This window comes from Oncorhynchus gorbuscha, linkage group LG06 (genome assembly GCF_021184085.1).
Source record: "Oncorhynchus gorbuscha isolate QuinsamMale2020 ecotype Even-year linkage group LG06, OgorEven_v1.0, whole genome shotgun sequence".
NCBI classification, from domain to species: Eukaryota; Metazoa; Chordata; class Actinopteri; order Salmoniformes; family Salmonidae; genus Oncorhynchus; species Oncorhynchus gorbuscha.
In genome coordinates this window covers 1838242-1865128 of record NC_060178.1, presented here as the reverse complement: position 1 = coordinate 1865128, position 26887 = coordinate 1838242, and the positions used below count along the sequence as shown (strand labels likewise).

The 26887-nt window shown below is 43.6% G+C and overlaps 2 protein-coding genes across 2 annotated transcripts in view; one reads left to right on the top strand and one right to left on the bottom strand.

Moving 5' to 3' along the window:
• The window catches only part of stra6 (signaling receptor and transporter of retinol STRA6), a 163848-nt gene extending 146152 nt beyond the window's left edge, over window positions 1–17696 (top strand). Inside the window, 1 exon segment of the mRNA XM_046352065.1 lies at window positions 17068–17696. Coding sequence (XP_046208021.1) covers window positions 17068–17318 — 251 coding nt within the window. The 3' untranslated portion in view covers window positions 17319–17696.
• Window positions 17697–21657: 3961 nt separating this feature from the next.
• islr2 (immunoglobulin superfamily containing leucine-rich repeat 2) lies at window positions 21658–25218 on the bottom strand. The gene is made up of 3 exons (XM_046351577.1): window positions 24931–25218; window positions 23774–24019; window positions 21658–23587 (listed from the first exon to the last, which is right to left on the bottom strand). Exons 2-3 carry the CDS (start codon window positions 24008–24010, stop codon window positions 21680–21682), a joined length of 2145 nt encoding a protein of 714 aa, XP_046207533.1. The 5' UTR covers window positions 24011–24019; window positions 24931–25218; the 3' UTR covers window positions 21658–21679.
• Between the last annotated feature and the right edge of the window lie 1669 nt (window positions 25219–26887).

The following is a 26887-nucleotide window of genomic DNA, read 5'->3' as shown; positions in this document are numbered from 1 at the left end:
TGGATACTAGTCCTGTAACCTACCTCTAGTGGTGGATACTAGTCCTGTAACCCTACCTCTAGTGGTGGTACTAGTCCTGTATACTAGTCCTGTAACCTACCTCTAGTGGTGGATACTAGTCCTGTAACCTACCTCTAGTGGTGGATACTAGTCCTGTAACCTACCTCTAGTGGTGGATACTAGTCCTGTAACCTACCTCTAGTGGTGGTGGATACTAGTCCTGTAACCTACCTCTAGTGGTGGATACTAGTCCTGTAACCTACCTCTAGTGGTGGATACTAGTCCTGTAACCTACCTCTAGTGGTGGATACTAGTCCTGTAACCTACCTCTAGTGGTGGATACTAGTCCTGTAACCTACCTCTAGTGGTGGTGGATACTAGTCCTGTAACCTACCTCTAGTGGTGGTGGATACTAGTCCTGTAACCTACCTCTAGTGGTGGATACTAGTCCTGTAACCTACCTCTAGTGGTGGATACTAGTCCTGTAACCTACCTCTAGTGGTGTCCTGAACCTACTGGATACTAGTCCTGTAACCTACCTCTAGTGGTGGATACTAGTCCTGTAACCTACCTCTAGTGGTGGATACTAGTCCTGTAACCTACCTCTAGTGGTGGATACTAGTCCTGTAACCTACCTCTAGTGGTGGTGGATACTAGTCCTGTAACCTACCTCTAGTGGTGGATACTAGTCCTGTAACCTACCTCTAGTGGTGGATACTAGTCCTGTAACCTACCTCTAGTGGTGGATACTAGTCCTGTAACCTACCTCTAGTGGTGGTGGATACTAGTCCTGTAACCTACCTCTAGTGGTGGTGGATACTAGTCCTGTAACCTACCTCTAGTGGTGGTGGATACTAGTCCTGTAACCTACCTCTAGTGGTGGTGGATACTAGTCCTGTAACCTACCTCTAGTGGTGGATACTAGTCCTGTAACCTACCTCTAGTGGTGGTGGATACTAGTCCTGTAACCTACCTCTAGTGGTGGATACTAGTCCTGTAACCTACCTCTAGTGGTGGTGGATACTAGTCCTGTAACCTACCTCTAGTGGTGGATACTAGTCCTGTAACCTACCTCTAGTAGTGGTGGATACTAGTCCTGTAACCTACCTCTAGTGGTGGATACTAGTCCTGTAACCTACCTCTAGTGGTGGTGGATACTAGTCCTGTAACCTACCTCTAGTGGTGGATACTAGTCCTGTAACCTACCTCTAGTGGTGGATACTAGTCCTGTAACCTACCTCTAGTGGTGGATACTAGTCCTGTAACCTACCTCTAGTGGTGGATACTAGTCCTGTAACCTACCTCTAGTGGTGGATACTAGTCCTGTAACCTACCTCTAGTGGTGGTGGATACTAGTCCTGTAACCTACCTCTAGTGGTGGATACTAGTCCTGTAACCTACCTCTAGTGGTGGTGGATACTAGTCCTGTAACCTACCTCTAGTGGTGGATACTAGTCCTGTAACCTACCTCTAGTGGTGGTGGATACTAGTCCTGTAACCTACCTCTAGTGGTGGATACTAGTCCTGTAACCTACCTCTAGTGGTGGATACTAGTCCTGTAACCTGATACCTAGTGGTGGATACTAGTCCTGTAACCTACCTCTAGTGGTGGATACTAGTCCTGTAACCTACCTCTAGTGGTGGATACTAGTCCTGTAACCTACCTCTAGTGGTGGTGGATACTAGTCCTGTAACCTACCTCTAGTGGTGGTGGATACTAGTCCTGTAACCTACCTCTAGTGGTGGATACTAGTCCTGTAACCTACCTCTAGTGGTGGATACTAGTCCTGTAACCTACCTCTAGTGGTGGATACTAGTCCTGTAACCTACCTCTAGTGGTGGTGGATACTAGTCCTGTAACCTACCTCTAGTGGTGGTGGATACTAGTCCTGTAACCTACCTCTAGTGGTGGATACTAGTCCTGTAACCTACCTCTGGTGGTGGAACCTACTAGTCCTGTAACCTACCTCTAGTGGTGGATACTAGTCCTGTAACCTACCTCTAGTGGTGGATACTAGTCCTGTAACCTACCTCTAGTGGTGGTGGATACTAGAACTGTAACCTACCTCTAGTGGTGGTGGATACTAGTCCTGTAACCTACCTCTAGTGGTGGATACTAGTCCTGTAACCTACCTCTAGTGGTGGTGGATACTAGTCCTGTAACCTACCTCTAGTGGTGGTGGATACTAGTCCTGTAACCTACCTCTAGTGGTGGATACTAGTCCTGTAACCTACCTCTAGTGGTGGATACTAGTCCTGTAACCTACCTCTAGTGGTGGATACTAGTCCTGTAACCTACCTCTAGTGGTGGATACTAGTCCTGTAACCTACCTCTAGTGGTGGATACTAGTCCTGTAACCTACCTCTAGTGGTGGATACTAGTCCTGTAACCTACCTCTAGTGGTGGTGGATACTAGTCCTGTAACCTACCTCTAGTGGTGGATACTAGTCCTGTAACCTACCTCTAGTGGTGGTGGATACTAGTCCTGTAACCTACCTCTAGTGGTGGATACTAGTCCTGTAACCTACCTCTAGTGGTGGTGGATACTAGTCCTGTAACCTACCTCTAGTGGTGGATACTAGTCCTGTAACCTACCTCTAGTGGTGGATACTAGTCCTGTAACCTACCTCTAGTGGTGGTGGATACTAGTCCTGTAACCTACCTCTAGTGGTGGATACTAGTCCTGTAACCTACCTCTAGTGGTGGTGGATACTAGTCCTGTAACCTACCTCTAGTGGTGGTGGAACCTACTCTAGTCTAGTCCTGTAACCTACCTCTAGTGGTGGATACTAGTCCTGTAACCTACCTCTAGTGGTGGATACTAGTCCTGTAACCTACCTCTAGTGGTGGATACTAGTCCTGTAACCTACCTCTAGTGGTGGTGGAACCTACTAGTCCTGTAACCTACCTCTAGTGGTGGTGGATACTAGTCCTGTAACCTACCTCTAGTGGTGGATACTAGTCCTGTAACCTACCTCTAGTGGTGGATACTAGTCCTGTAACCTACCTCTAGTGGTGGATACTAGTCCTGTAACCTACCTCTAGTGGTGGATACTAGTCCTGTAACCTACCTCTAGTGGTGGATACTAGTCCTGTAACCTACCTCTAGTGGTGGTGGATACTAGTCCTGTAACCTACCTCTAGTGGTGGATACTAGTCCTGTAACCTACCTGGTGGATACTAGTCCTGGTGGTGGATACTAGTCCTGTAACCTACCTCTAGTGGTGGATACTAGTCCTGTAACCTACCTCTAGTGGTGGATACTAGTCCTGTAACCTACCTCTAGTGGTGGTGGATACTAGTCCTGTAACCTACCTCTAGTGGTGGATACTAGTCCTGTAACCTACCTCTAGTGGTGTTGGATACTAGTCCTGTAACCTACCTCTAGTGGTGGATACTAGTCCTGTAACCTACCTCTAGTGGTGGATACTAGTCCTGTAACCTACCTCTAGTAGTGGATACTAGTCCTGTAACCTACCTCTAGTGGTGGATACTAGTCCTGTAACCTACCTCTAGTGGTGGATACTAGTCCTGTAACCTACCTCTAGTGGTGGTGGATACTAGTCCTGTAACCTACCTCTAGTGGTGGATACTAGTCCTGTAACCTACCTCTAGTGGTGGTGGATACTAGTCCTGTAACCTACCTCTAGTGGTGGATACTAGTCCTGTAACCTACCTCTAGTGGTGGTGGATACTAGTCCTGTAACCTACCTCTAGTGGTGGATACTAGTCCTGTAACCTACCTCTAGTGGTGGATACTAGTCCTGTAACCTACCTCTAGTGGTGGTGGATACTAGTCCTGTAACCTACTACCTCTAGTGGTGGTGGATACTAGTCCTGTAACCTACCTCTAGTGGTGGATACTAGTCCTGTAACCTACCTCTAGTGGTGGATACTAGTCCTGTAACCTACCTCTAGTGGTGGTGGATACTAGTCCTGTAACCTACCTCTAGTAGTGGTGGATACTAGTCCTGTAACCTACCTCTAGTGGTGGATACTAGTCCTGTAACCTACCTCTAGTGGTGGTGGATACTAGTCCTGTAACCTACCTCTAGTGGTGGTGGATACTAGTCCTGTAACCTACCTCTAGTGGTGGATACTAGTCCTGTAACCTACCTCTAGTGGTGGATACTAGTCCTGTAACCTACCTCTAGTGGTGGTGGATACTAGTCCTGTAACCTACCTCTAGTGGTGGATACTAGTCCTGTAACCTACCTCTAGTGGTGGATACTAGTCCTGTAACCTACCTCTAGTGGTGGATACTAGTCCTGTAACCTACCTCTAGTGGTGGATACTAGTCCTGTAACCTACCTCTAGTGGTGGTGGATACTAGTCCTGTAACCTACCTCTAGTGTTGGTGGATACTAGTCCTGTAACCTACCTCTAGTGGTGGATACTAGTCCTGTAACCTACCTCTAGTGGTGGTGGATACTAGTCCTGTAACCTACCTCTAGTGGTGGATACTAGTCCTGTAACCTACCTCTAGTGGTGGATACTAGTCCTGTAACCTACCTCTAGTGGTGGATACTAGTCCTGTAACCTACCTCTAGTGGTGGATACTAGTCCTGTAACCTACCTCTAGTGTTGGTGGATACTAGTCCTGTAACCTACCTCTAGTGGTGGATACTAGTCCTGTAACCTACCTCTAGTGGTGGATACTAGTCCTGTAACCTACCTCTAGTGGTGGATACTAGTCCTGTAACCTACCTCTAGTGGTGGATACTAGTCCTGTAACCTACCTCTAGTGGTGGATACTAGTCCTGTAACCTACCTCTAGTGGTGGTGGATACTAGTCCTGTAACCTACCTCTAGTGTTGGTGGATACTAGTCCTGTAACCTACCTCTAGTGGTGGTGGATACTAGTCCTGTAACCTACCTCTAGTGGTGGATACTAGTCCTGTAACCTACCTCTAGTGGTGGATACTAGTCCTGTAACCTACCTCTAGTGGTGGATACTAGTCCTGTAACCTACCTCTAGTGGTGGATACTAGTCCTGTAACCTACCTCTAGTGGTGGATACTAGTCCTGTAACCTACCTCTAGTGGTGGATACTAGTCCTGTAACCTACCTCTAGTGGTGGATACTAGTCCTGTAACCTACCTCTAGTGGAGGATACTAGTCCTGTAACCTACCTCTAGTGGTGGTGGATACTAGTCCTGTAACCTACCTCTAGTGGTGGATACTAGTCCTGTAACCTACCTCTAGTGGTGGTGGTGGATACTAGTCCTGTAACCTACCTCTAGTGGTGGATACTAGTCCTGTAACCTACCTCTAGTGGTGGATACTAGTCCTGTAACCTACCTCTAGTGGTGGTGGATACTAGTCCTGTAACCTACCTCTAGTGGTGGATACTAGTCCTGTAACCTACCTCTAGTGGTGGTGGATACTAGTCCTGTAACCTACCTCTAGTGGTGGATACTAGTCCTGTAACCTACCTCTAGTGGTGGTGGATACTAGTCCTGTAACCTACCTCTAGTGGTGGATACTAGTCCTGTAACCTACCTCTAGTGGTGGATACTAGTCCTGTAACCTACCTCTAGTGGTGGATACTAGTCCTGTAACCTACCTCTAGTGGTGGATACTAGTCCTGTAACCTACCTCTAGTGGTGGATACTAGTCCTGTAACCTACCTCTAGTGGTGGATACTAGTCCTGTAACCTACCTCTAGTGGTGGATACTAGTCCTGTAACCTACCTCTAGTGGTGGATACTAGTCCTGTAACCTACCTCTAGTGGTGGTGGATACTAGTCCTGTAACCTACCTCTAGTGGTGGATACTAGTCCTCTGGCGTTATATACAGAGCCTTTGGAAAACATTTAGACCCCTTGACTTCTTCCTTATTGTTACTTTATAGCCTTATTCTGAAATGGATGAAATTGTCCCGCCCCCCTCATCAGTTGTCCTTCTGGAAGGTTCTATCATCTAGAGATCTGTCACTCTGACCATCGGGTTCTTGGTCACCTCCCTGATCAAGGCCCATCTCCCCCAATTGTTCAGTTTGTCCGGTTGGCAATCTCTAGGAAAAGTATTGGTTGTATGTGGTTGTCCCACACTTCTTCCATTTAAGAATGATGGAGGCCACTGTGTTCTTGGGGACCTTCAGTGCTTCAGTTATTTTTTGGTACCCTTCCCCACTATCTGTGCCTCCCCAATACTGTCTCGGAGCTCTAAGGACATATTTTTCGACCTCATGGCGTGATTTTTGCCCTGATGTGCACTGTCAACTGTGGGAACTTATATAGACAGGTGTGTGGCTTTCCAAATAATTTCCAATCAATTGAATTTACCACAGGTAGACTCTAATCAAGTTGTAGAAACATCTCAAGGATTATTTACATTTAAGTCATTTACATTTAAGTCATTTAGCAGACGCTCTTATCCAGAACAGGGTGCACCTGAGCTCAATTTACATTCTCATAGCCAAGAGTCTGAATACTTATGTAAATACGTTTTTTTTTTTTAATAGATAATAGATAACTTTTTTTTTGGCTTTGTCATTATGGGGTATGGTGTGTAGTTTGCAGAGGATATTTTTCTATTTAATACATTTTTGAATATGGCTGTAACGTAACAAAATGTGGAAAAAGTCAACCTAGTCCTGTAACCTGAATGCTTTTCGAAGGCACTGGGGTTTATTCAGAAGAAGTACAGTTGCTGGGCAGGATGGGGTTGTGCACAATGCACGTCACTCTCAACGCTCTGACGCCTCCCTCTCAACTCTCTGACGCCTCCCTCTCAACTCTCTGACGCCTCCTTCTCAACGCTCCGACTCCTCCTTCTCAACGCTCCGACTCCTCCTTCTCAACGCTCCGACTCCTCCTTCTCAACACTCTGACGCCTCCCTCTCAATGCTCCGACTCCTCCTTCTCAACGCTCCGACTCCTCCCTCTCAACGCTCCGACTCCTCCCTCTCAACGCTCCGACTCCTCTTTCTCAACGCTCCGACTCCTCCCTCTCAACACTCCGACTCCTCCTTCTCAACGCTCCGACTCCTCCTTCTCAACGCTCTGACGCCTCCGTCTCAACGCTCTGACGCCTCCCTCTCAACGCTCTGACGCCTCCCTCTCAACGCTCTGACGCCTCCCTCTCAACTCTCTGACGCCTCCCTCTCAACGCTCTGACGCCTCCCTCTCAACGCTCTGACGCCTCCTCTCAACGCTCTGACGCCTCCCTCTCAACTCTCTGACGCCTCCCTCTCAACTCTCTGACGCGTCCCTCTCAACGCTCTGACGCCTCCCTCTCAACTCTCTGACGCCTCCCTCTCAACGCTCTGACGCCTCCCTGACGCTCTCTCAACTCTCTGACACCTCCTCTCAACGCTCTGACGCCTCCCTCTCAACGCTCCTCTGACGCCTCCCTCTCAACGCTCTGACGCATCCTCTCAACTCTCTGACGCCTCCCTCTCAACTCTCTGACGCGTCCCTCTCAACGCTCTGACGCCTCCCTCTCAACTCTCTGACGCCTCCCTCTCAACGCTCTGACGCCTCCCTCTCAACTCTCTGACGCGTCGCTCTCAATGCTCCGACTCCTCCTCTCAACGCTCTGACGCCTCCTCTCAACTCTCTGACGCCTCCCTCTCAACGCTCTGACGCCTCCCTCTCAACGCTCTGACGCCTCCCTCTCAACTCTCTGACGCCTCCCTCTCAACGCTCTGACGCCTCCCTCTCAACTCTCTGACGCCTCCCTCTCAACGCTCTGACGCCTCCCTCTCAACTCTCTGACGCGTCGCTCTCAACGCTCTGACGCCCTCCCTCTCAACGCTCTGACGCCTCCCTCTCAACTCTCTGACGCTCCTCTCAACTCTCTGACGCCTCCCTCTCAACTCTCTGACGCCTCCCTCTCAACTCTCTGACGCCTCCCTCTCAACGCTCCGACTCCTCCCTCTCAACTCTCTGACGCCTCCCTCTCAACTCTCTGACGCCTCCCTCTCAACGCTCCCTCCCTCTCAACGCTCTGACGCCTCCCTCTGAACGCTCTGACGCCTCCCTCTCAACGCTCTGACGCCTCCCTCTCAACGCTCCGACGCCTCCCTCTCAACGCTCTGACGCATCACTCTTAATTAATATGTGTTCATATTTCAATATGGAACATTTCTAAAGGACTGACTGACTGCTGTCTCTTACAAAAAGGCGACTAGAGGAGAATTATGTCTTGAATGACCTGCTGTCCAACATAATATATAATTGGCTCATACCACTGTCTGTCACGTACAGTAGAAGATTGTGGGAAGCAGAAAGCCTCCCCTCTCCAAGCTGGCCTGAGTATAATGTGGTTTAATTTATACCCTGGTCCTGATGCCTTTCCACGATCAGATCTGTGATAAACTAATCATTTGTCCTTACGGTGAGGTGTGCCCACGCATAACGCCCCACGTTATGTTCTATTCATCTCGGAGGCTGTCACTAAGGAAGACAAACACGTCTTATAGCTGTTATCTGGTGTTGGGACAGCCCGTTAATTGGTTAAACTGGTATTGGGACAGCCCATTAATTGCTTAAACTGGTATTGGGACAGCCCATTAATTGGTTAAACTGGTATTGGGACAGCCCATTAATTGCTTAAACTGGTATTGGGACAGCCCATTAATTGGTTAAACTGGTATTGGGACAGCCCATTAATTGGTTAAACTGGTGTTGGGACAGCCCATTAATTGCTTAAACTGGTATTGGGACAGCCCATTAATTGCTTAAACTGGTATTGGGACAGCCCATTAATTGCATAAACTGGTATTGGGACAGCCCATTAATTGCTTAAACTGGTATTGGGACAGCCCATTAATTGGTTAAACTGGTATTGGGACAGCCCATTAATTGCTTAAACTGGTATTGGGACAGCCCATTAATTGGTTAAACTGGTATTGGGACAGCCCATTAATTGGTTAAACTGGTATTGGGACAGCCCATTAATTGCTTAAACTGGTATTGGGACAGCCCATTAATTGGTTAAACTGTTATTGGGACAGCCCATTAATTTCTAAAACTGGTATTGGGACAGCCCATGAATTGATTAAACTGGTATTGGGACAGCCCATTAATTGGTTAAACTGGTATTGGGACAGCCCATTAATTGCTTAAACTGGTGTTGGGACAGCCCATTAATTGCTTAAACTGGTATTGGGACAGCCCATTAATTGCTTAAAGTGGTATTGGGACAGCCCATTAATTGCTTAAACTGGTATTGGGACAGCCCATTAATTGGATAAACTGGTATTGGGACAGCCCATTAATTGCTTAAACTGGTATTGGGACAGCCCATTAATTTGTTAAACTGGTATTGCGACATCCCATTAATTGGTTAAACTGGTATTGGGACAGCTCATTCATTGTTTAAACTGGTATTGGGACAGCCCATTAATTGGCTAAACTGGTATTGGGACAGCCCATTAATTGGTTAAACTGGTATTAGGACATCCCATTAATTGGTTAAACTGGTATTGGGAAAGCCCATTAATTGGTTAAACTGGTATTGGGACAGCCCGTTAATTGGTTAAACTGGTGTTGGGACAGCCCATTAATTGGTTAAACTGGTGTTGGGACAGCCCATTAATTGGTTAAACTGGTGTTGGGACAGCCCATTAATTGGTTAAACTGGTGTTGGGACAGCCCATTAATTGGTTAAACTGGTGTTGGGACAGCCCATTAATTGGTTAAATTGGTATTGGGACAGCCCATTAATTGGTTAAATTGGTATTGGGACAGCCCATTAATATGTAGTATAGGATTCCACCATGGAGGTATTAATATGTAGTATAGGATTCCACCATGGAGGTATTAATATGTAGTATAGGATTCCACCATGGAGGTACAGTATTAATATGTAGTATAGGATTCCACCATGGAGGTACAGTATTAATATATAGTATAGGATTCCACCATGGAGGTACAGTATTAATATGTAGTATAGGATTCCACCATGGAGGTATTAATATGTAGTATAGGATTCCACCATGGAGGTACAGTATTAATATATAGTATAGGATTCCACCATGGAGGTACAGTATTAATATGTAGTATAGGATTCCACCATGGAGGTACAGTATTAATATATAGTATAGGATTCCACCATGGAGGTACAGTATTAATATGTAGTATAGGATTCCACCATGGAGGTATTAATATGTAGTATAGGATTCCACCATGGAGGTACAGTATTAATATGTAGTATAGGATTCCACCATGGAGGTACAGCATTAATATGTAGTATAGGATTCCACCATGGAGGTACAGTATTAATATGTAGTATAGGATTCCACCATGGAGGTACAGTATTAATATATAGTATAGGATTCCACCATGGAGGTACAGTATTAATATGTAGTATAGGATTCCACCATGGAGGTACAGTATTAATATGTAGTATAGGATTCCACCATGGAGGTACAGTATTAATATATAGTATAGGATTCCACCATGGAGGTACAGTATTAATATGTAGTATAGGATTCCACCATGGAGGTACAGTATTAATATATAGTATAGGATTCCACCATGGAGGTACAGTATTAATATGTAGTATAGGATTCCACCATGGAGGTATTAATATGTAGTATAGGATTCCACCATGGAGGTACAGTATTAATACGTAGTATAGGATTCCACCATGGAGGTATTAATATGTAGTATAGGATTCCACCATGGAGGTATTAATATGTAGTATAGGATTCCACCATGGAGGTACAGTATTAATATGTAGTATAGGATTCCACCATGGAGGTACAGTATTAATATATAGTATAGGATTCCACCATGGAGGTATTAATATGTAGTATAGGATTCCACCATGGAGGTACAGTATTAATATGTAGTATAGGATTCCACCATGGAGGTACAGTATTAATATGTAGTATAGGATTCCACCATGGAGGTACAGTATTAATATGTAGTATAGGATTCCACCATGGAGGTACAGCATTAATATGTAGTATAGGATTCCAGCATGGAGGTATTAATACGTAGTATAGGATTCCCCCATGGAGGTATTAATATATAGTATAGGATTCCACCATGGAGGTACAGTATTAATATATAGTATAGGATTCCACCATGGAGGTACAGTATTAATATATAGAATAGGATTCCACCATGGAGGTACAGTATTAATATATAGTATAGGATTCCACCATGGAGGTATTAATATGTAGTATAGGATTCCACCATGGAGGTACAGTATTAATATGTAGTATAGGATTCCACCATGGAGGTACAGTATTAATATGTAGTATAGGATTCCACCATGGAGGTACAGTATTAATATGTAGTATAGGATTCCACCATGGAGGTACAGTATTAATATGTAGTATAGGATTCCACCATGGAGGTACAGTATTAATATGTAGTATAGGATTCCACCATGGAGGTACAGTATTAATACCACCATGGAGGTACAGTATTAATATGTAGTATAGGATTCCACCATGGAGGTACAGTATTAATATGTAGTATAGGATTCCACCATGGAGGTACAGTATTAATATGTAGTATAGGATTCCACCATGGAGGTACAGTATTAATATATAGTATAGGATTCCACCATGGAGGTACAGTATTAATATGTAGTATAGGATTCCACCATGGAGGTACAGTATTAATATATAGTATAGGATTCCACCATGGAGGTATTAATATGTAGTATAGGATTCCACCATGGAGGTACAGTATTAATATGTAGTATAGGATTCCACCATGGAGGTACAGTATTAATATGTAGTATAGGATTCCACCATGGAGGTACAGTATTAATATGTAGTATAGGATTCCACCATGGAGGTACAGTATTAATATGTAGTATTAATATGTAGTAGGATTCCACCATGGAGGTACAGTATTAATATATAGTATAGGATTCCACCATGGAGGTATTAATATGTAGTATAGGATTCCACCATGGAGGTACAGTATTAATATGTAGTATAGGATTCCACCATGGAGGTACAGTATTAATATGTAGTATAATATATAGATTCCACCATGGAGGTACAGTATTAATATGTAGTATAGGATTCCACCATGGAGGTACAGTATTAATATGTAGTATAGGATTCCACCATGGAGGTACAGTATTAATATATAGTATAGGATTCCACCATGGAGGTACAGTATTAATATGTAGTATAGGATTCCACCATGGAGGTACAGCATTAATATGTAGTATAGGATTCCACCATGCAGGTATTTTCTTTTGTTCAGTAGGTCGTCTGGGTAATGTTGTTTTTATTCAGTAGGACGTCTGGTTAATGTAGCTTTTATTCAGTAGGACGCCTGGGTAATGTAGTTTTTATTCAGTAGAACATCAAGGTAATGTAGTTTTTATTCAGTTGGACGCCTGGGTAAAGTAGTTTTTATTCAGTAGGACATCAAGGTAATGTAGTTTTTATTCAGTTGGACGTCTGGGTAATGTAGAGTTGTTGTTCAGTAGGATGTCTGGGTAATGTAGTTGTTGTTCAGTAGGACGTCTGGGTAATGTAGAGTTCTTATTCAGTAGGACGTCTGGTTAATGTAGTTTTTATCCAGTGGATTGTCTGGGTAATGTAGTTGTTGTTCAGTAGGGCGTCTGGGTAATGTAGTTTTATCCAGTAGGTTGTCTGGGTAATGTAGAGTTGTTGTTCAGTAGGACGTCTGGGTAATGTAGCTTTTATTCAGTAGGACATCTGGGTAATGTAGCTTTTATTCAGTAGGGTGTCTGGGTAATGTAGTTGTTATCCAGTAGGACGTCTGGATAATGTTGTTTTTTATCCAGTATGATGTCTGGGTAATGTAGTTTTTATTCAGTAGGATGTCTGGGTAATGTAGTTTTTATTCCGTAGGATGTCTGGGTAATGTAGGGATTTTATCCAGTATGATGTCTGGGTAATGTAGGGTTTTTATCCAGTATGATGTCTGGGTAATGTAGGGTTTTTATCCAGTATGATGTCTGGGTAATGTCTGGGTAATGTAGGGATTTTATCCAGTATGATGTCTGGGTAATGTAGGGTTTTTATCTAGTATGATGTCTGGGTAATGTCTGGGTAATGTAGGGTTTTTATCTAGTATGATGTCTGGGTAATGTAAGGATTTTATCCAGTAGGATGTCTGGGTAATGTAGGGATTTTATCCAGTATGATGTCTGGGTAATGTAAGGATTTTATCCAGTATGATGTCTGGGTAATGTAGGGATTTTATCCAGTATGATGTCTGGGTAATGTCTGGGTAATGTAGGGATTTTATCCAGTAGGATGTCTGGGTAATGTAGGGATTTTATCCAGTAGGATGTCTGGGTAATGTAGGGATTTTATCCAGTAGGATATCTGGGTAATGTAGGGATTTTATCCAGTATGATGTCTGGGTAATGTAGGGATTTTATCCAGTATGATGTCTGGGTAATGTCTGGGTAATGTAGAGATTTTATCCAGTATGATGTCTGGGTAATGTAGGGATTTTATCCAGTATGATGTCTGGGTAATGTCTGGGTAATGTAGGGATTTTATCCAGTAGGATGTCTGGGTAATGTAAGGATTTTATCCAGTATGATGTCTGGGTAATGTAGGGATTTTATCCAGTATGATGTCTGGGTAATGTAGGGATTTTATCCAGTAGGATGTCTGGGTAATGTAGGGTTTTTATCCAGTAGGATGTCTGGGTAATGTAGGGATTTTATCCAGTATGATGTCTGGGTAATGTCTGGGTAATGTAGGGTTTTTATCCAGTAGGATGTCTGGGTAATGTAGTGATTTTATCCAGTATGATGTCTGGGTAATGTAGGGTTTTTATCCAGTAGGATGTCTGGGTAATGTAGGGATTTTATCCAGTATGATGTCTGGGTAATGTAGGGATTTTATCCAGTATGATGTCTGGGTAATGTCTGGGTAATGTAGGGTTTTTATCCAGTAGGATGTCTGGGTAATGTAGGGATTTTATCCAGTATGATGTCTGGGTAATGAAGGGTTTTTATCCAGTATGATGTCTGGGTAATGTAGGGTTTTATCCAGTATGATGTCTGGGTAATGTAGGGTTTTTATCCAGTATGATGTCTGGGTAATGTAGGGATTTTATCCAGTAGGATGTCTGGGTAATGTAAGGATTTTATCCAGTATGATGTCTGGGTAATGTAGGTAGGATGTCTGGGTATGGGTAATGTAGGGATTTTATCCAGTAGGATGTCTGGGTAATGTCTGGGTAATGTAGGGATTTTATCCAGTAGGATGTCTGGGTAATGTAGGGATTTTATCCAGTATGATGTCTGGGTAATGTAAGGATTTTTTATCTAGTATGATGTCTGGGTAATGTCTGGGTAATGTAGGGATTTTATCCAGTAGGATGTCTGGGTAATGTAGGGATTTTATCCAGTATGATGTCTGGGTAATGTAGGGATTTTATCCAGTATGATGTCTGGGTAATGTCTGGGTAATGTAGGGATTTTATCCAGTATGATGTCTGGGTAATGTCTGGGTAATGTAGGGTATTTTATCTTTTATCCAGTATGATGTCTGGGTAATGTAGGGATTTTATCCAGTATGATGTCTGGGTAATGTAGGGATTTTATCCAGTATGATGTCTGGGTAATGTAAGGATTTTATCCAGTATGATGTCTGGGTAATGTAGGGATTTTATCCAGTAGGATGTCTGGGTAATGTAGGGATTTTATCCAGTAGGATGTCTGGGTAATGTAGGGATTTTATCCAGTATGATGTCTGGGTAATGTAGGGATTTTATCCAGTATGATGTCTGGGTAATGTAGGGATTTTATCCAGTAGGATGTCTGGGTAATGTCTGGGTAATGTAGGGATTTTATCCAGTATGATGTCTGGGTAATGTAGAGTGCAACAAGCCAATAAATGAACTGCGGCTGCTTTCCTTCTTGTCTGTATGTTGACTACAACGCGTCGTTGCCACCACCATCATCAGTGATCATGTGTTGCATCGCAGAGATTATCACTAGAGCTGTTGATTACACAGATGGTCAGCTATAATAGACTGGTTCATATGTACGGGGCCCAGAGGGAGGATTCAGTGGGTGCATTCCAAATAGCACCCTATTGCCTTTATAGTGCACTACTTTAGACCAGAGCCCCTTACCGCACTGTGTAGGGAATAGGGGGCCATTTGAGTCGCATCCAGAGTGTTAATGTTCAGCTCAATATGGTCCTACCTTGCTGCTGCTATAGCTCACAGGATTACCATAGGATTGCTCTGCGTTATTGCTTTGTTCGGTATTGGTAATTGTGTAGCTCCCTACTGGCCAGCTTCCAAATGCTGTAACCCTTACCCAAAAGACAGGTTCTCCTAAATGAAGTTATAAGATCTGTGTCTGTCTGAACATCTCTGTGTCTATCTGAACATCTCTGTGTCTATCTGAACATCTCTGTGTCTGCTGTGTCTATCTGAACATCTCTGAACATCTCTGTGTCTATCTGAACATCTCTGTGTCTGTCTGAACATCTCTGTGTCTATCTGAACATCTCTGTGTCTGCTGTGTCTATCTGAACATCTCTGTGTATATCTGAACATCTCTGTGTCTATCTGATCATCTCTGTGTATATCTGAACATCTCTGTGTCTATCTGAACATCTCTGTGTATAACTGAACATCTCTGTGTCTGTCTGAACATCTCTGTGTATAACTGATCATCTCTGAACATCTCTGTGTCTATCTGAACGTCTCTGTGTATATCTGAATGTCTCTGTGTCTCTCTGAACATCTCTGTGTATATCTGAACATCTCTGTGTCTTCTGTGTCTATCTGAACATCTCTGTGTATATCTGAACATCTCTGTGTCTATCTGAACATCTCTGTGTCTATCTGAACATCTCTGTGTCTATCTGAACATCTCTGTGTCTATCTGAACATCTCTGTGTCTATCTGAACATCTCTGTGTCTGTCTGAACATCTCTGTGTCTTTCGGAACATCTCTGTGTCTATCTGAACATCTCTGTGTCTTTTGGAACATCGCTGTGTCTGTCTGAACATCTCTGTGTCTATCTGAACATCTCTGAACATCTCTGTGTCTGTCTGAACATCTCTCTATCTGTCTGAACATCTCTGTGTCTGTCTGAACATCTCTGTATATATCTGAACATCTCTGTGTATATCTGAACATCTCTGTATATATCTGAACATCTCTGTGTATATCTGAACATCTCTGTGTCTGTCTGAACATCTCTGTGTCTATCTGAACATCTCTGTGTATATCTGAACATCTCTGTGTATATCTGAACATCTCTGTGTATATCTGAACATCTCTGTGTATATCTGAACATCTCTGTGTATATCTGAACATCTCTGTGTCTATCTGAACATCTCTGTGTCTGTCTGAACATCTCTGTGTATATCTGAACATCTCTGTGTATATCTGAACATCTCTGTGTATATCTGAACATCTCTGTGTATATTATTATTATATATTATATTATATTATTATATTATATTATTATTATATTATTATATATATTATTTATATATTATTATATTATTATTATTATTATATATTATATCTGAACATCTCTGTGTATATCTGAACATCTCTGTGTATATCTGAACATATCTGTATATATCTGAACATCTCTGTGTCTTTCTGAATATCTCTGTGTCTGTCTGAATATCTCTGTGTCTATCTGAACATCTCTGTGTCTATCTGAACATCTCTGTCTCTGTCTGAACATCTCTGTGTCTGTCTGAACATCTCTCTGTCTGTCTGAACATCTCTGTGTATATCTGAACATCTCTGTGTCTGCTGTGTCTATCTGAACATCTCTGTGTCTGTCTGAACATCTGTGTCTGTCTGAACATCTCTGTGTCTTTCTGAATATCTCTGTGTCTGTCAGAACATCTGTGTCTGTCTGAACATCTGTGTCTGTCTGAACATCTCTGTGTCTGTCTGAACATCTCTGTGTCTATCTGAATATCTCTGTGTCTGTCTGAACATCTCTCTGTCTGTCTGAACATCTCTGTGTCTTTCTGAACATCTCTGTGTATATCTGAACATCTCTGTGTCTTTCTGAACATCTCTGAACATATCTGTGTCTCTCTGAACATCTGTTTCTGTCTACTCATTCGGTGATCCATATCGATACTCTCTGTGTGTCTCCCCCCCAGGCATACAGCTAGTCAATCAGGAGAAGAAGCCACAGCATAAGGTTTCCATCTCTAAACGGGCACGGGGCCACTGGCAGCTCCTCTACACCCTGGTCAACAACCCCTCGCTGGTGGGCTCCAGGAAGCACTTCCAGCGTCAGAGCAACGAGAGCTTCTTCAACGGAACACTCAACTGGGCTGCAAAAGAGGGGATCAAGAAGGAGGCAGGAAACATGGAGGCAGGGAAGGAAACGGAGGCAGTGACTAACTGAGACTGAACGTGTCTCCCAGGCTTGTGGTCAACTCCATTCCAATTCAGGAAGCAAACTGAAATTTAAAGCTGCATTATGTAACTATTTGGGTGACCTGACCAAATTCACATAGAATTGTGAGTCATAGATCTGTCATTCGCATTGAAAGCCCGTCTAAGAAGTGATAGCTCTGTTCTGTGTGCTATTTCTATGCTTCCCGTTCTTAAGTTTTGGTTTTGTACACCAGCCTCAAACAAGATTTTTGCTTCTTAAAGATATTTCACAGTGGTTTAGATGGTTTAGATTTATTATGATCCCCATTAGCCGACGCAGATGGAGACAGCTAGTCCAACTGGGGTCTGATACCATGGAGACAGCTAGTCTTACTGGGGTCTGATACCATGGAGACAGCTAGTCTAACTGGGGTCTGATACCATGGAGACAGCTAGTCTAACTGGGGTCTGATACCATGGAGACAGCTAGTCTAACTGGGGTCTGATGCCATGGAGACAGCTAGTCTAAATGGGGTCTGACACCATGGAGACAGCTAGTCTAACTGGGGTCTGATACCATGGAGACAGCTAGTCTAACTGGGGTCTGATGCCATGAAGACAGCTAGTCTAACTGGGGTCTGATGCCATGGAGACAGCTAGTCTAACTGGGGTCTGACGCCATGGAGACAGCTAGTCTAACTGGGGTCTGATGCCATGGAGACAGCTAGTCTAACTGGGGTCTGATACCATGGAGACAGCTAGTCTAACTGGGGTCTGACACCATGGAGACAGCTAGTCTAACTGGGGTCTGATACCATGGAGACAGCTAGTCTAACTGGGGTCTGATGCCATGGAGACAGCTAGTCTAACTGGGGTCTGATGCCATGGAGACAGCTAGTCTAACTGGGGTCTGATGCCATGGAGACAGCTAGTCTAACTGGGGTCTGATACCATGGAGACAGCTAGTCTAACTGGAGTCTGATACCATGGAGACAGCTAGTCTAACTGGGGTCTGATACCATGGAGACAGCTAGTCTAACTGGGGTCTGATGCCATGGAGACAGCTAGTCTAACTGGGGTCTGATGCCATGGAGACAGCTAGTCTAACTGGGGTCTGATACCATGGAGACAGCTAGTCTAACTGGGGTCTGATACCATGGAGACAGCTAGTCTAACTGGGGTCTGATACCATGGAGACAACTAGTCTAACTGGGGTCTGATACCATGTAGACAGCTAGTCTTACTGGGGTCTGATACCATGTTTTGTCCCTTTTAGTAACAAGGAAATGGCAGAGCTCATACTGCATCTTTTAGAATACAAATGTCCTTATTGCTTTTCAATGAGGGAAAATTGGAATTGGACTTTCATTTGACTGAATTGGAATGGCCTTTGTTGGTGTATGGATGGCTCTTGGGCAGATTATAACTGTAGTATTATATGTCTATGCATTGATCAGACTGCTTGCCTCTTTTTTTCATGCAAGTTTCCCATTGACTCCCATTGACTCCCATTGACTCCCATTGACTCCCATTGACTCCCATTGAATCAATCAATCAATGATTTCTGATTATTATTTTATTTTTAAATGGAAGGATTAGATCTAAATGCCGTAGACCTTCTAGCTCAAATGCCTCAGGAAATCTGTCTTCTGAGTGGCTACCTGTCTAAATGGCACCTTAGTTCCTATATAGTGCACTACTTATCAGCCCTGGTCCAAGGTAGTGCTACACCGTGGGATCGACCTGGATGGATGTGTGTTTTCTTGTCTGTCTCTTTGTTTGCATGGCTCTGGTGGCTGTACAGAATCTCTAGTCTAGCAGGAAAGGTCGTGTGGCACTGAACTCCTGTCTGACCATAGCCTGGAAGCCTAACTGATATACACTCCATTTCACCACTGGAAACAGAACATGTCATCTTGGAATCCAGGCTAGTTTGACCATGTATACGTGGTTAGAATGTAACTATTTATTAATATACAGACTGCTCTGTAATGGAAGGTTATAAAGAAACTGTTCATTAATTAACACTGACTGGTGTAAATATCTATTGTACCCTGGAAGCCAAACTGAATTGTTCCAAAACGGTACAATTCTGTTCTGATTCCAGGCTAATAAATAATATCTTATGTTGAAAATGTATGAAATGGCGATTAAAACGTAGACAGATTTAAACTGTTTGCTTGAACTCTTTGCTGTAGGTCACCTTGTACCTCTTATAAAATAACTCTACTATAATTCCGCTGATAATGTTTTGGATCGTTATTTTTGGGATTGTTATTTTTCTCAATTTATAGTTGTGAAAATGTTGCTGTTCAGGATCGTCTACTTATTCTCGCTGTGTGTTGCAGCCATATTGCATTTCAAAAGTGACAGTGACTCAAGTAGCTTTTGAATGAAATCAAATTAATTTATGTTTGATTAACATGACATTAAAACGAAAGATGCCGAAAGATTTCCGTGTGGATTTAATGTGTCAAGTAAAACATCATTATTTCGTTTCGTTAGGAAACACATCTTTGTCATGTTGCTTTTCAGGAAACTTTCGATAGTAAATATATTTTAGTAAATTATTAGCAATATATACTGATGTTTTCAAAGATTCTTTTCCCCCGTATGGTGATGTTTATGTGAACAATTACGCACCTGTTCGTAGCCTATTTTTATAACATTTCAATATAGGCTGTTTAACGAATCAATCATGCGGAATGAATGTGATTGTATGTAATCGGGAAAGAAAACATGACTGATATAAATTAACAGAGAATAGTAATACGACTACTTGGTGTGGTTGTGTAAGCTTCATAGCCTACCATAAGAAGAACGGGAAGTGTGACGCTCCGCCGTTATTCTGCGGACAGTCCATTCGGCAATGAGAAGTGGTCAAAACGCAGCGCTATATTATATTGATTCACAACAAGGTAGGTATATCATTCTGTCCATAAATAAAGGCTATATTCAAAAGGCTATTTGTGTCCAATCACTTTATTTTTCTTTACAATTGAAGAGAAAATAAAGCAGTCCAGTATCGTACAATTTTGAACCGTTTTCTACGCTTATCCAACAAATACATTTGTTCTCGCCATAACGCTGTAATTATCAGTAATAAATATAGCAATCATAGACAATGTTTCCGTACTTTCCTATAATTCTAAACCAGCTTTAGGTGGATAGACCGCTAACAGGCGGTCACTACAATTCACGGCCAACGCCCAATCCCTATATAAACATCATTTTATTGTTTAATTCACAACAGTGTATAGTCATACAAGTACAAAACCTTACCCCGTCGAGTTAAAATGAAGTTGAAAACAGTTTTCTGACTCAATGACAGGAAATAGGAGAATTTAAAAATTGTTTTGGGATATTTTATTAATTTCACGTACATAAAATCATATCAAAAATCTTGAAAGATCGGGGGATATTTGTACAACAACGTCCGTAACAGTATAGCTCACCAAAAAACTCACTATTCATAAAACGACAGGACACTCACAGCAACGAGACGCTCCTTGACGCCTCAGTTAATGACACAGTAGACGGAATCATTTAGCTATACTTTAATAAAAAAAGAGAATCGTTCAATTGTACTGGGTTTTTACATCACATGTCGACATTGAGAATATCTAAAGTCCTATAGTCTACGCTAATTAAAACCACACACGAAGAAAATACGTCGTCTGTGTGACATGCCGTGGATGGACACGTATAGAATCGTTGAAAAAAGACAGACGGACAACAAGCACCCGTTGTTGTTTTTTTAAGTCACACTTAACTCGAAGAGCCCCACATTACATTAAACAACATCAGTCGATAGTGACCTGGGTTTGAGCCCAGACACAGCACATGCCTTGACAACATTAAGGGATTTTTTCTCCCTTTTTCATAATCTCACAGAACAATTAAAATAACGGTCTGTGTACGCAACGAGGCGGACGCGTTGAGACGCGCGCCTGTACTGTACAGCACCGCAACCTTCCGAAACTGATGCTCACGTAAAGCGCACAACTTTTTCGGTTAGCCTACGCCCTGCATGAAGGGGACATCTCAATCACTTATGCTTTTTAGCAGTTAGTAGAGGTCTGTTTTAACTGTATAAAAAACTGTGCTTGCAGTATTGTTACTGTAAGAGGAATGTTGTACGTTTAATATATACAATACCATTATTTTTACTGCACAACATTTCCTTTTGACAGTCTCTTATTTGGGTTATAACTGATCGCTTGCTTTCTGAGGTAAAATGAGCTATATCCACCTTCATCGGGGCTATCATATTTACGTAAAATAATGATAGGTGAGTTACTTGGTTTAAAATGTAGTTGATAGTAACTATTTTACCCTCCACCCCCCTCCCGCCCTCCCCTCCCCCCCAGTAGCATCACACAGCTCTGCTCAGCGACTCGGCTCTTTGTAATTACCGTTTCCATCTTCAGAGATATTCACCGCCTCCGCCCCCAACGGTAATCTATCGCTGTACTCAGAGCCCACCTCGAATTTAGACGTAGAACCTGGGATGGACTCGGTAACCATGCTCCCCTCCACCTCCTCCCCGTCGGCGTCCTCTCCATCCTCTCCCTCTCCGTCTTCCATTTCACTCGGGTTAAAATTCTTTTCCAACTCGACAAACGAGGCCCGGGGGTCGAAATCACCACCGACCATTTGTTTGTCCATTTGATCTGGGTTCTTCTGCGCCGCCTTCATGATCAGTTTATACGTCTTTCCCTGGTACTTGTATAAGAGATGACAGCATGTTGCTCCCAGCAGAGGGACTGTAGCCAGCACCAGCAGGAAGGTACTAACCATCACTATGATCAACAGAGAAGGAATCTTCTTCCTGGTTGTGAAGACAACCAGGACCTGACAGTCCTGCCCTCCATAGGTCAGACACAGGGTGTAGTTAGTGCCGGGCTGTAGGCCCTGAAACTTATAGGTGTTGATCCCTTCCTCTATCCGGGACCACTGCACCACAGAGTGTCCGTTACCAGTGTTGAAACACAGATAGAGCATGTCCAGAGGGGTTTTGGTTGAGCCTTGATAGAGGCTGAACGGCTCTTTGTCGACGGTCTCTAGGTTCTCATTGTGGCTGAGGTGAAGGTTGTTCTTACTGTTGGGGAGCTGGAGAGGGTTGAGCTGCACTTTGGCCTCGGTCTCTGACACTTCCAACGCGATGACGCCGAAATCAAAGGTGTACTGCTTCAGCTGGTCCAGACTGAGGTTGAATGCGTGATTGGAGATGTACTGAGTGCCATCGCTGATGCCACATTTACTAGTAAACGGAAGCTCCTCTGAGCCCTCGCCAGCCTGCACTGAGCCATCAGCGTGTTTAACAGACGACCCAGTTGGAACGTTCTTGCTCTTCTCGGAGTCGGACTTGGGCCAGTTGATGATGTTGTTGGTCATCTTAGGCCCCAGCTTGTTTCCACCAGACGGACGGAGGATCTTATCTGCTGTGGTGTCCAGCATGGAGTTAATGGCTTGTTTCTTGGTGCCTGTCACCACTACCTTCACTGTGCTGTCTGCTTTACCGAGGTCGTTGACAGCTGAGCAGCTGTAGTTCCCATCCTCCTTCTTGCTGATACGGGGGATGATCAGAGTGCCGTTCTGGAAGACCAGGAACCGGCCGTTGGTAGTTTTATCGTTGATTGGTGAGTCGCTTTTCTCGCTGACCTCAGGGGGCAAACTGAATGTGAACTTCTGGTTCCCTGCCTTCACTACCTCCCAGCTGACCTCTGGTTTGGGGTTGCCCTTGGTATCACAATTGAGGATCACCATAAACCCTTCGTATAGCTCAGTGTTTTCCAGGTTGGGCTGATAGGTGATGGACACTGTCGGGGCCTTGCATTCCAGCTTGGGCATCTTGGTCACCAGGGCCCCTTTCAGATGTTCAGGGGCCTCGCAGACGATAGAGTCCTGCTCCGGGACAGAGATCTTAGACTCCGTGATCCAGTCTCTCAGCCACTCCAGACTGCAGGAGCAGGTGAAGGGGTTGTTGTAGATCTGAAGGTGAGACATGGAGCTCAGAGAGCTGAAGGTCCCCTGGACTATAGTAGTGAACCTGTTGTTGTTGATCCTCAGGGACCTCAGGTCTTTGAGAGTGGAGAAGGAATCTTTAGGGAGGTTGATCATCTCGTTGTTGTTCATCTTGAGCAGCTGAAGGGCAGTGAGGTTGGCCAGGTCCTCCCAGGGGAAGTTGATGATCTTATTGTAGCTGAGGTCCAGGTTACGCAGCTGAATCAGCGGGGCCAGAGTGTCCCTCTCCATGGTCACAATCTCATTGTGGGCCAGCCATAGGGAGGTCACCTGAAGAACAAGACTTTATTCATTCAAATCTGTCTTTCACTACACCAGTAATATAATATACGATATTTATCTGACACTTTTAACAATGGGTGGCCCCAGCGAGAACCAAACCCACGGTCCTTGGCATTGCATGCACTATGCTCTACCAACTGAGCCACACAGGTCCACATTCACGCACAAACACACCTGGGTGACGTTAATAAAGCTCTTGGCCTTCAGGAGTTTGATCTTGTTGGCGGAGAGAGAGAGGGTGGTGACGTTGAAGGGGAGGCCTACGGGAACTAACAGCAGGTCTTTGTAGGCACAGTCAGCGAACTGGTGGGAGTATTTATCCAGACAGCTACAGGGCTCTGGGCAACACTGAGCCAGAACCAACACAACAGTCCACACCGCCAGGAGACTGACCAGCCGCCATGACGCCATTTTCACCAACTGGGAAGAAGACAAAGGATGTTAAATAATTAAATGTATTTATTCATTAGCACACAGATTATCTTCAGGAAATGTACCTCTATCACAGACAATGATTTGTTCTGCTTATCTATAAGAGATCTAGAAAGGGAGTCATAATGTTCAACACAGAATGAATCCTTAGCATAATGCCCTGATACATCCTGTTGCATCACAGCACTAGAGTATAGCCATATTATATCTCTGGGAATATGGGACACAGGATTCTGCAGCATGCAGATAAATTACAAATACAGTCAACAACAACAACAACAACATCTATGGAACGCGTTTACAATAAATACAACGTTGATTAATGCGATTGATTCAACAGATTTAACCCTTGCATTTTTACAATAAAGGTTTAGTGCGACCAAATTCCCGAACTCAGATAAATTCGTATGGGTACAATTTCACGTCTTCAAACTTAACTATGAGAAATTGGTTTCGTTTGATTTGTTTTTGTACGTCACATAACAGTGCCAACGAGCGAGGCCAGCTAATGTTGCAAGAGAGCTTTGGCGCAAACTGCAGAGTGCACCAGAAGTGGCTAGCTGTCCTTGGTGCTGAAACGGATCTGCGACGGGGATTGCTTGATGCCGCCTAAAATACATTTTCGATGTCATTTCAACCTCTGGAGTTTAATCCAATTAATTATAGTTCCTTCTGAACAAAGTAGCCAACAATTGTGGTAAAATAAAGAAAACTGTTACGTTGATGTTTTTTCCTGATGAGACTTTATGAAACCGGAATTATAGACCTCAAATGGATGGATTGATGTTTCATTTGATAATGATCTATATAGTCCACACATTACAGCATAATTACAATAATATTTGTGTCATAATGTGTAATATAATTAATAATCTCCAGTTTACTTGTTTGATCCTTACCTGTCCGATATTAATTCCCAATCCGGGCACTTTTTCCTAACAGGGTACCTTGGATTATATCCTATTTTTAACACAGATTAGTGGTCGAAACAACTAACATCTTCCATAGTAAATCCTTTAATGGGACTTTTCTCCACGGTGAAGGTTGGCGGTGGAGGAAACATGTTTTCTCTCTGTAGGATGATGCGGTGCGTTCCGGAGGCTGTTTCCCTCTTGCAAGTGACTGAGAGGACGAGCGGTCCACTGCGCGCTCCCGCGGTCAGTAACAGAGCGATGGGAGGGTTTGTGAACGCGCAGACAGCCTCTCCCATCCTTTCATCAGTCATGGATTAAGAGACATAAAGGCTCCGTGTTCGCCTGCCACCCCCAAAGAATATCAATAATTTAGATACTAATGTTTAATTCATTGTTATGTCAACCTAAACTTATCTCTGACCCCATTCTCGTCAGTGTTGCTTTTTTTTCCCGTAACAGGTCTAGAGAGATGACCATACAACAGAATATGACGAGTTTTTGGTCAGAACTATAAATTGCGCATTGTTCAGATTGGGATCTACATATACCTGAATAGCTGTATTGCCGTTGGCCTATTTGGATGAAAGCTACATAGAAAAACAGAATGACAGAACAGGAAGATGTGAGGTGCCTCATAGCAGTGGAAAATATAAGCCCACAGGGATAGTATATCGTATTATTAAAACTATAACAAGCACGCATTGGGCTAATTCTTTCATTGGAAAATATTTATTTAGCATTTTTTTTTTAAATGACTGAAAAAGTAAGTTGGATGGACAAAGGGACAACAGAAACCGATAGGCCCGTTGACCATCCTCACCCTGCTCCCATAATGCATCTTGCCCATCTAAGACAAAGAAAATCAGTTTCCCCTCCGATAGCAAGTAACATTTCCTTTTTGGTGCCGATTTATTTCTGATTTACAAATCAAATCATCTACCTGAAAAGAGGGGTTGGATTCCGGACAACTGTTGGATACATCCTATATTTGTCTCTGTATCTATTTAACAAACATCCTATATTTTTCCTACCATGCAATCTTTTTCCAATGTTATGTGTTGTTGCAATATACATGAGCTCCGGACAACATCAGCAAACAACTGAAGAATGCTTGAAAAAGTCAATACTGCCGTGACTCCCTCGAAAGACATGCCTAGACAGCTAACTTATCACCATATCCCATCTAGTGTCTATCAAGAGTACTGCACCATACAGTGCCCACAGAAGAACAACGACATACACTCACTACTCAACACAGTAGTACTATACAATACACTCCCTACTCAACACAGTAGTACTATACAATACACCCCCCAGAGTAGTACTATATAATACACTCACTAGTAGTACTATTCAATACACACCCACAGTAGTACTATACAATAAACACCCCAGAGTAGTACTATACCATACACACCCCACAGTAGTACTATACAATAAACACCCCAGAGTAGTACATTACATTACATTTAAGTCATTTAGCAGACGCTCTTATCCAGAGCGACTTACAAATTGGTGCATTCACCCTATGACATCCAGTGGAACAGTCACTTTACAATAGTGCATCTAAAACTTAAGGGGGGGTGAGAGGGATTACTTATCCTATCCTAGGTATTCCTTAAAGAGGTGGGGTTTCAGGTGTCTCTGGAAGGTGGTGATTGACTCCGCTGTCCTGGCGTCATGAGGGAGTTTGTTCCACCATTGGGGGGCCAGGGCAGCGAACAGTTTTGACTGGGCTGAGCAGGAGCTGTACTTCCTCAGTGGTAGGGAGGCGAGCAGGCCAGAGGTGGATGAACGCAGTGCCCTTGTTTGGGTGTAGGGCCTGATCAGAGCCTGGAGGTACTGAGGTGCCGTTCCCCTCACAGCTCCGTAGGCAAGCACCATGGTCTTGTAGCGGATGCGAGTTTTAACTGGAAGCCAGTGGAGAGAACGGAGGAGCGGG

Bases quoted from the DNA above. Each gene is read 5' to 3' on its own strand.
- islr2 (XM_046351577.1), bottom strand. From the start codon at position 24,010: ATGGCGTCATGGCGGCTGGTCAGTCTCCTGGCGGTGTGGACTGTTGTG. The intron at 23,588-23,773 runs GTGTGTTTGTGC...CTTGTTCTTCAG, and splicing joins GCTTTATTAACGTCACCCAG to GTGACCTCCCTATGGCTGGC.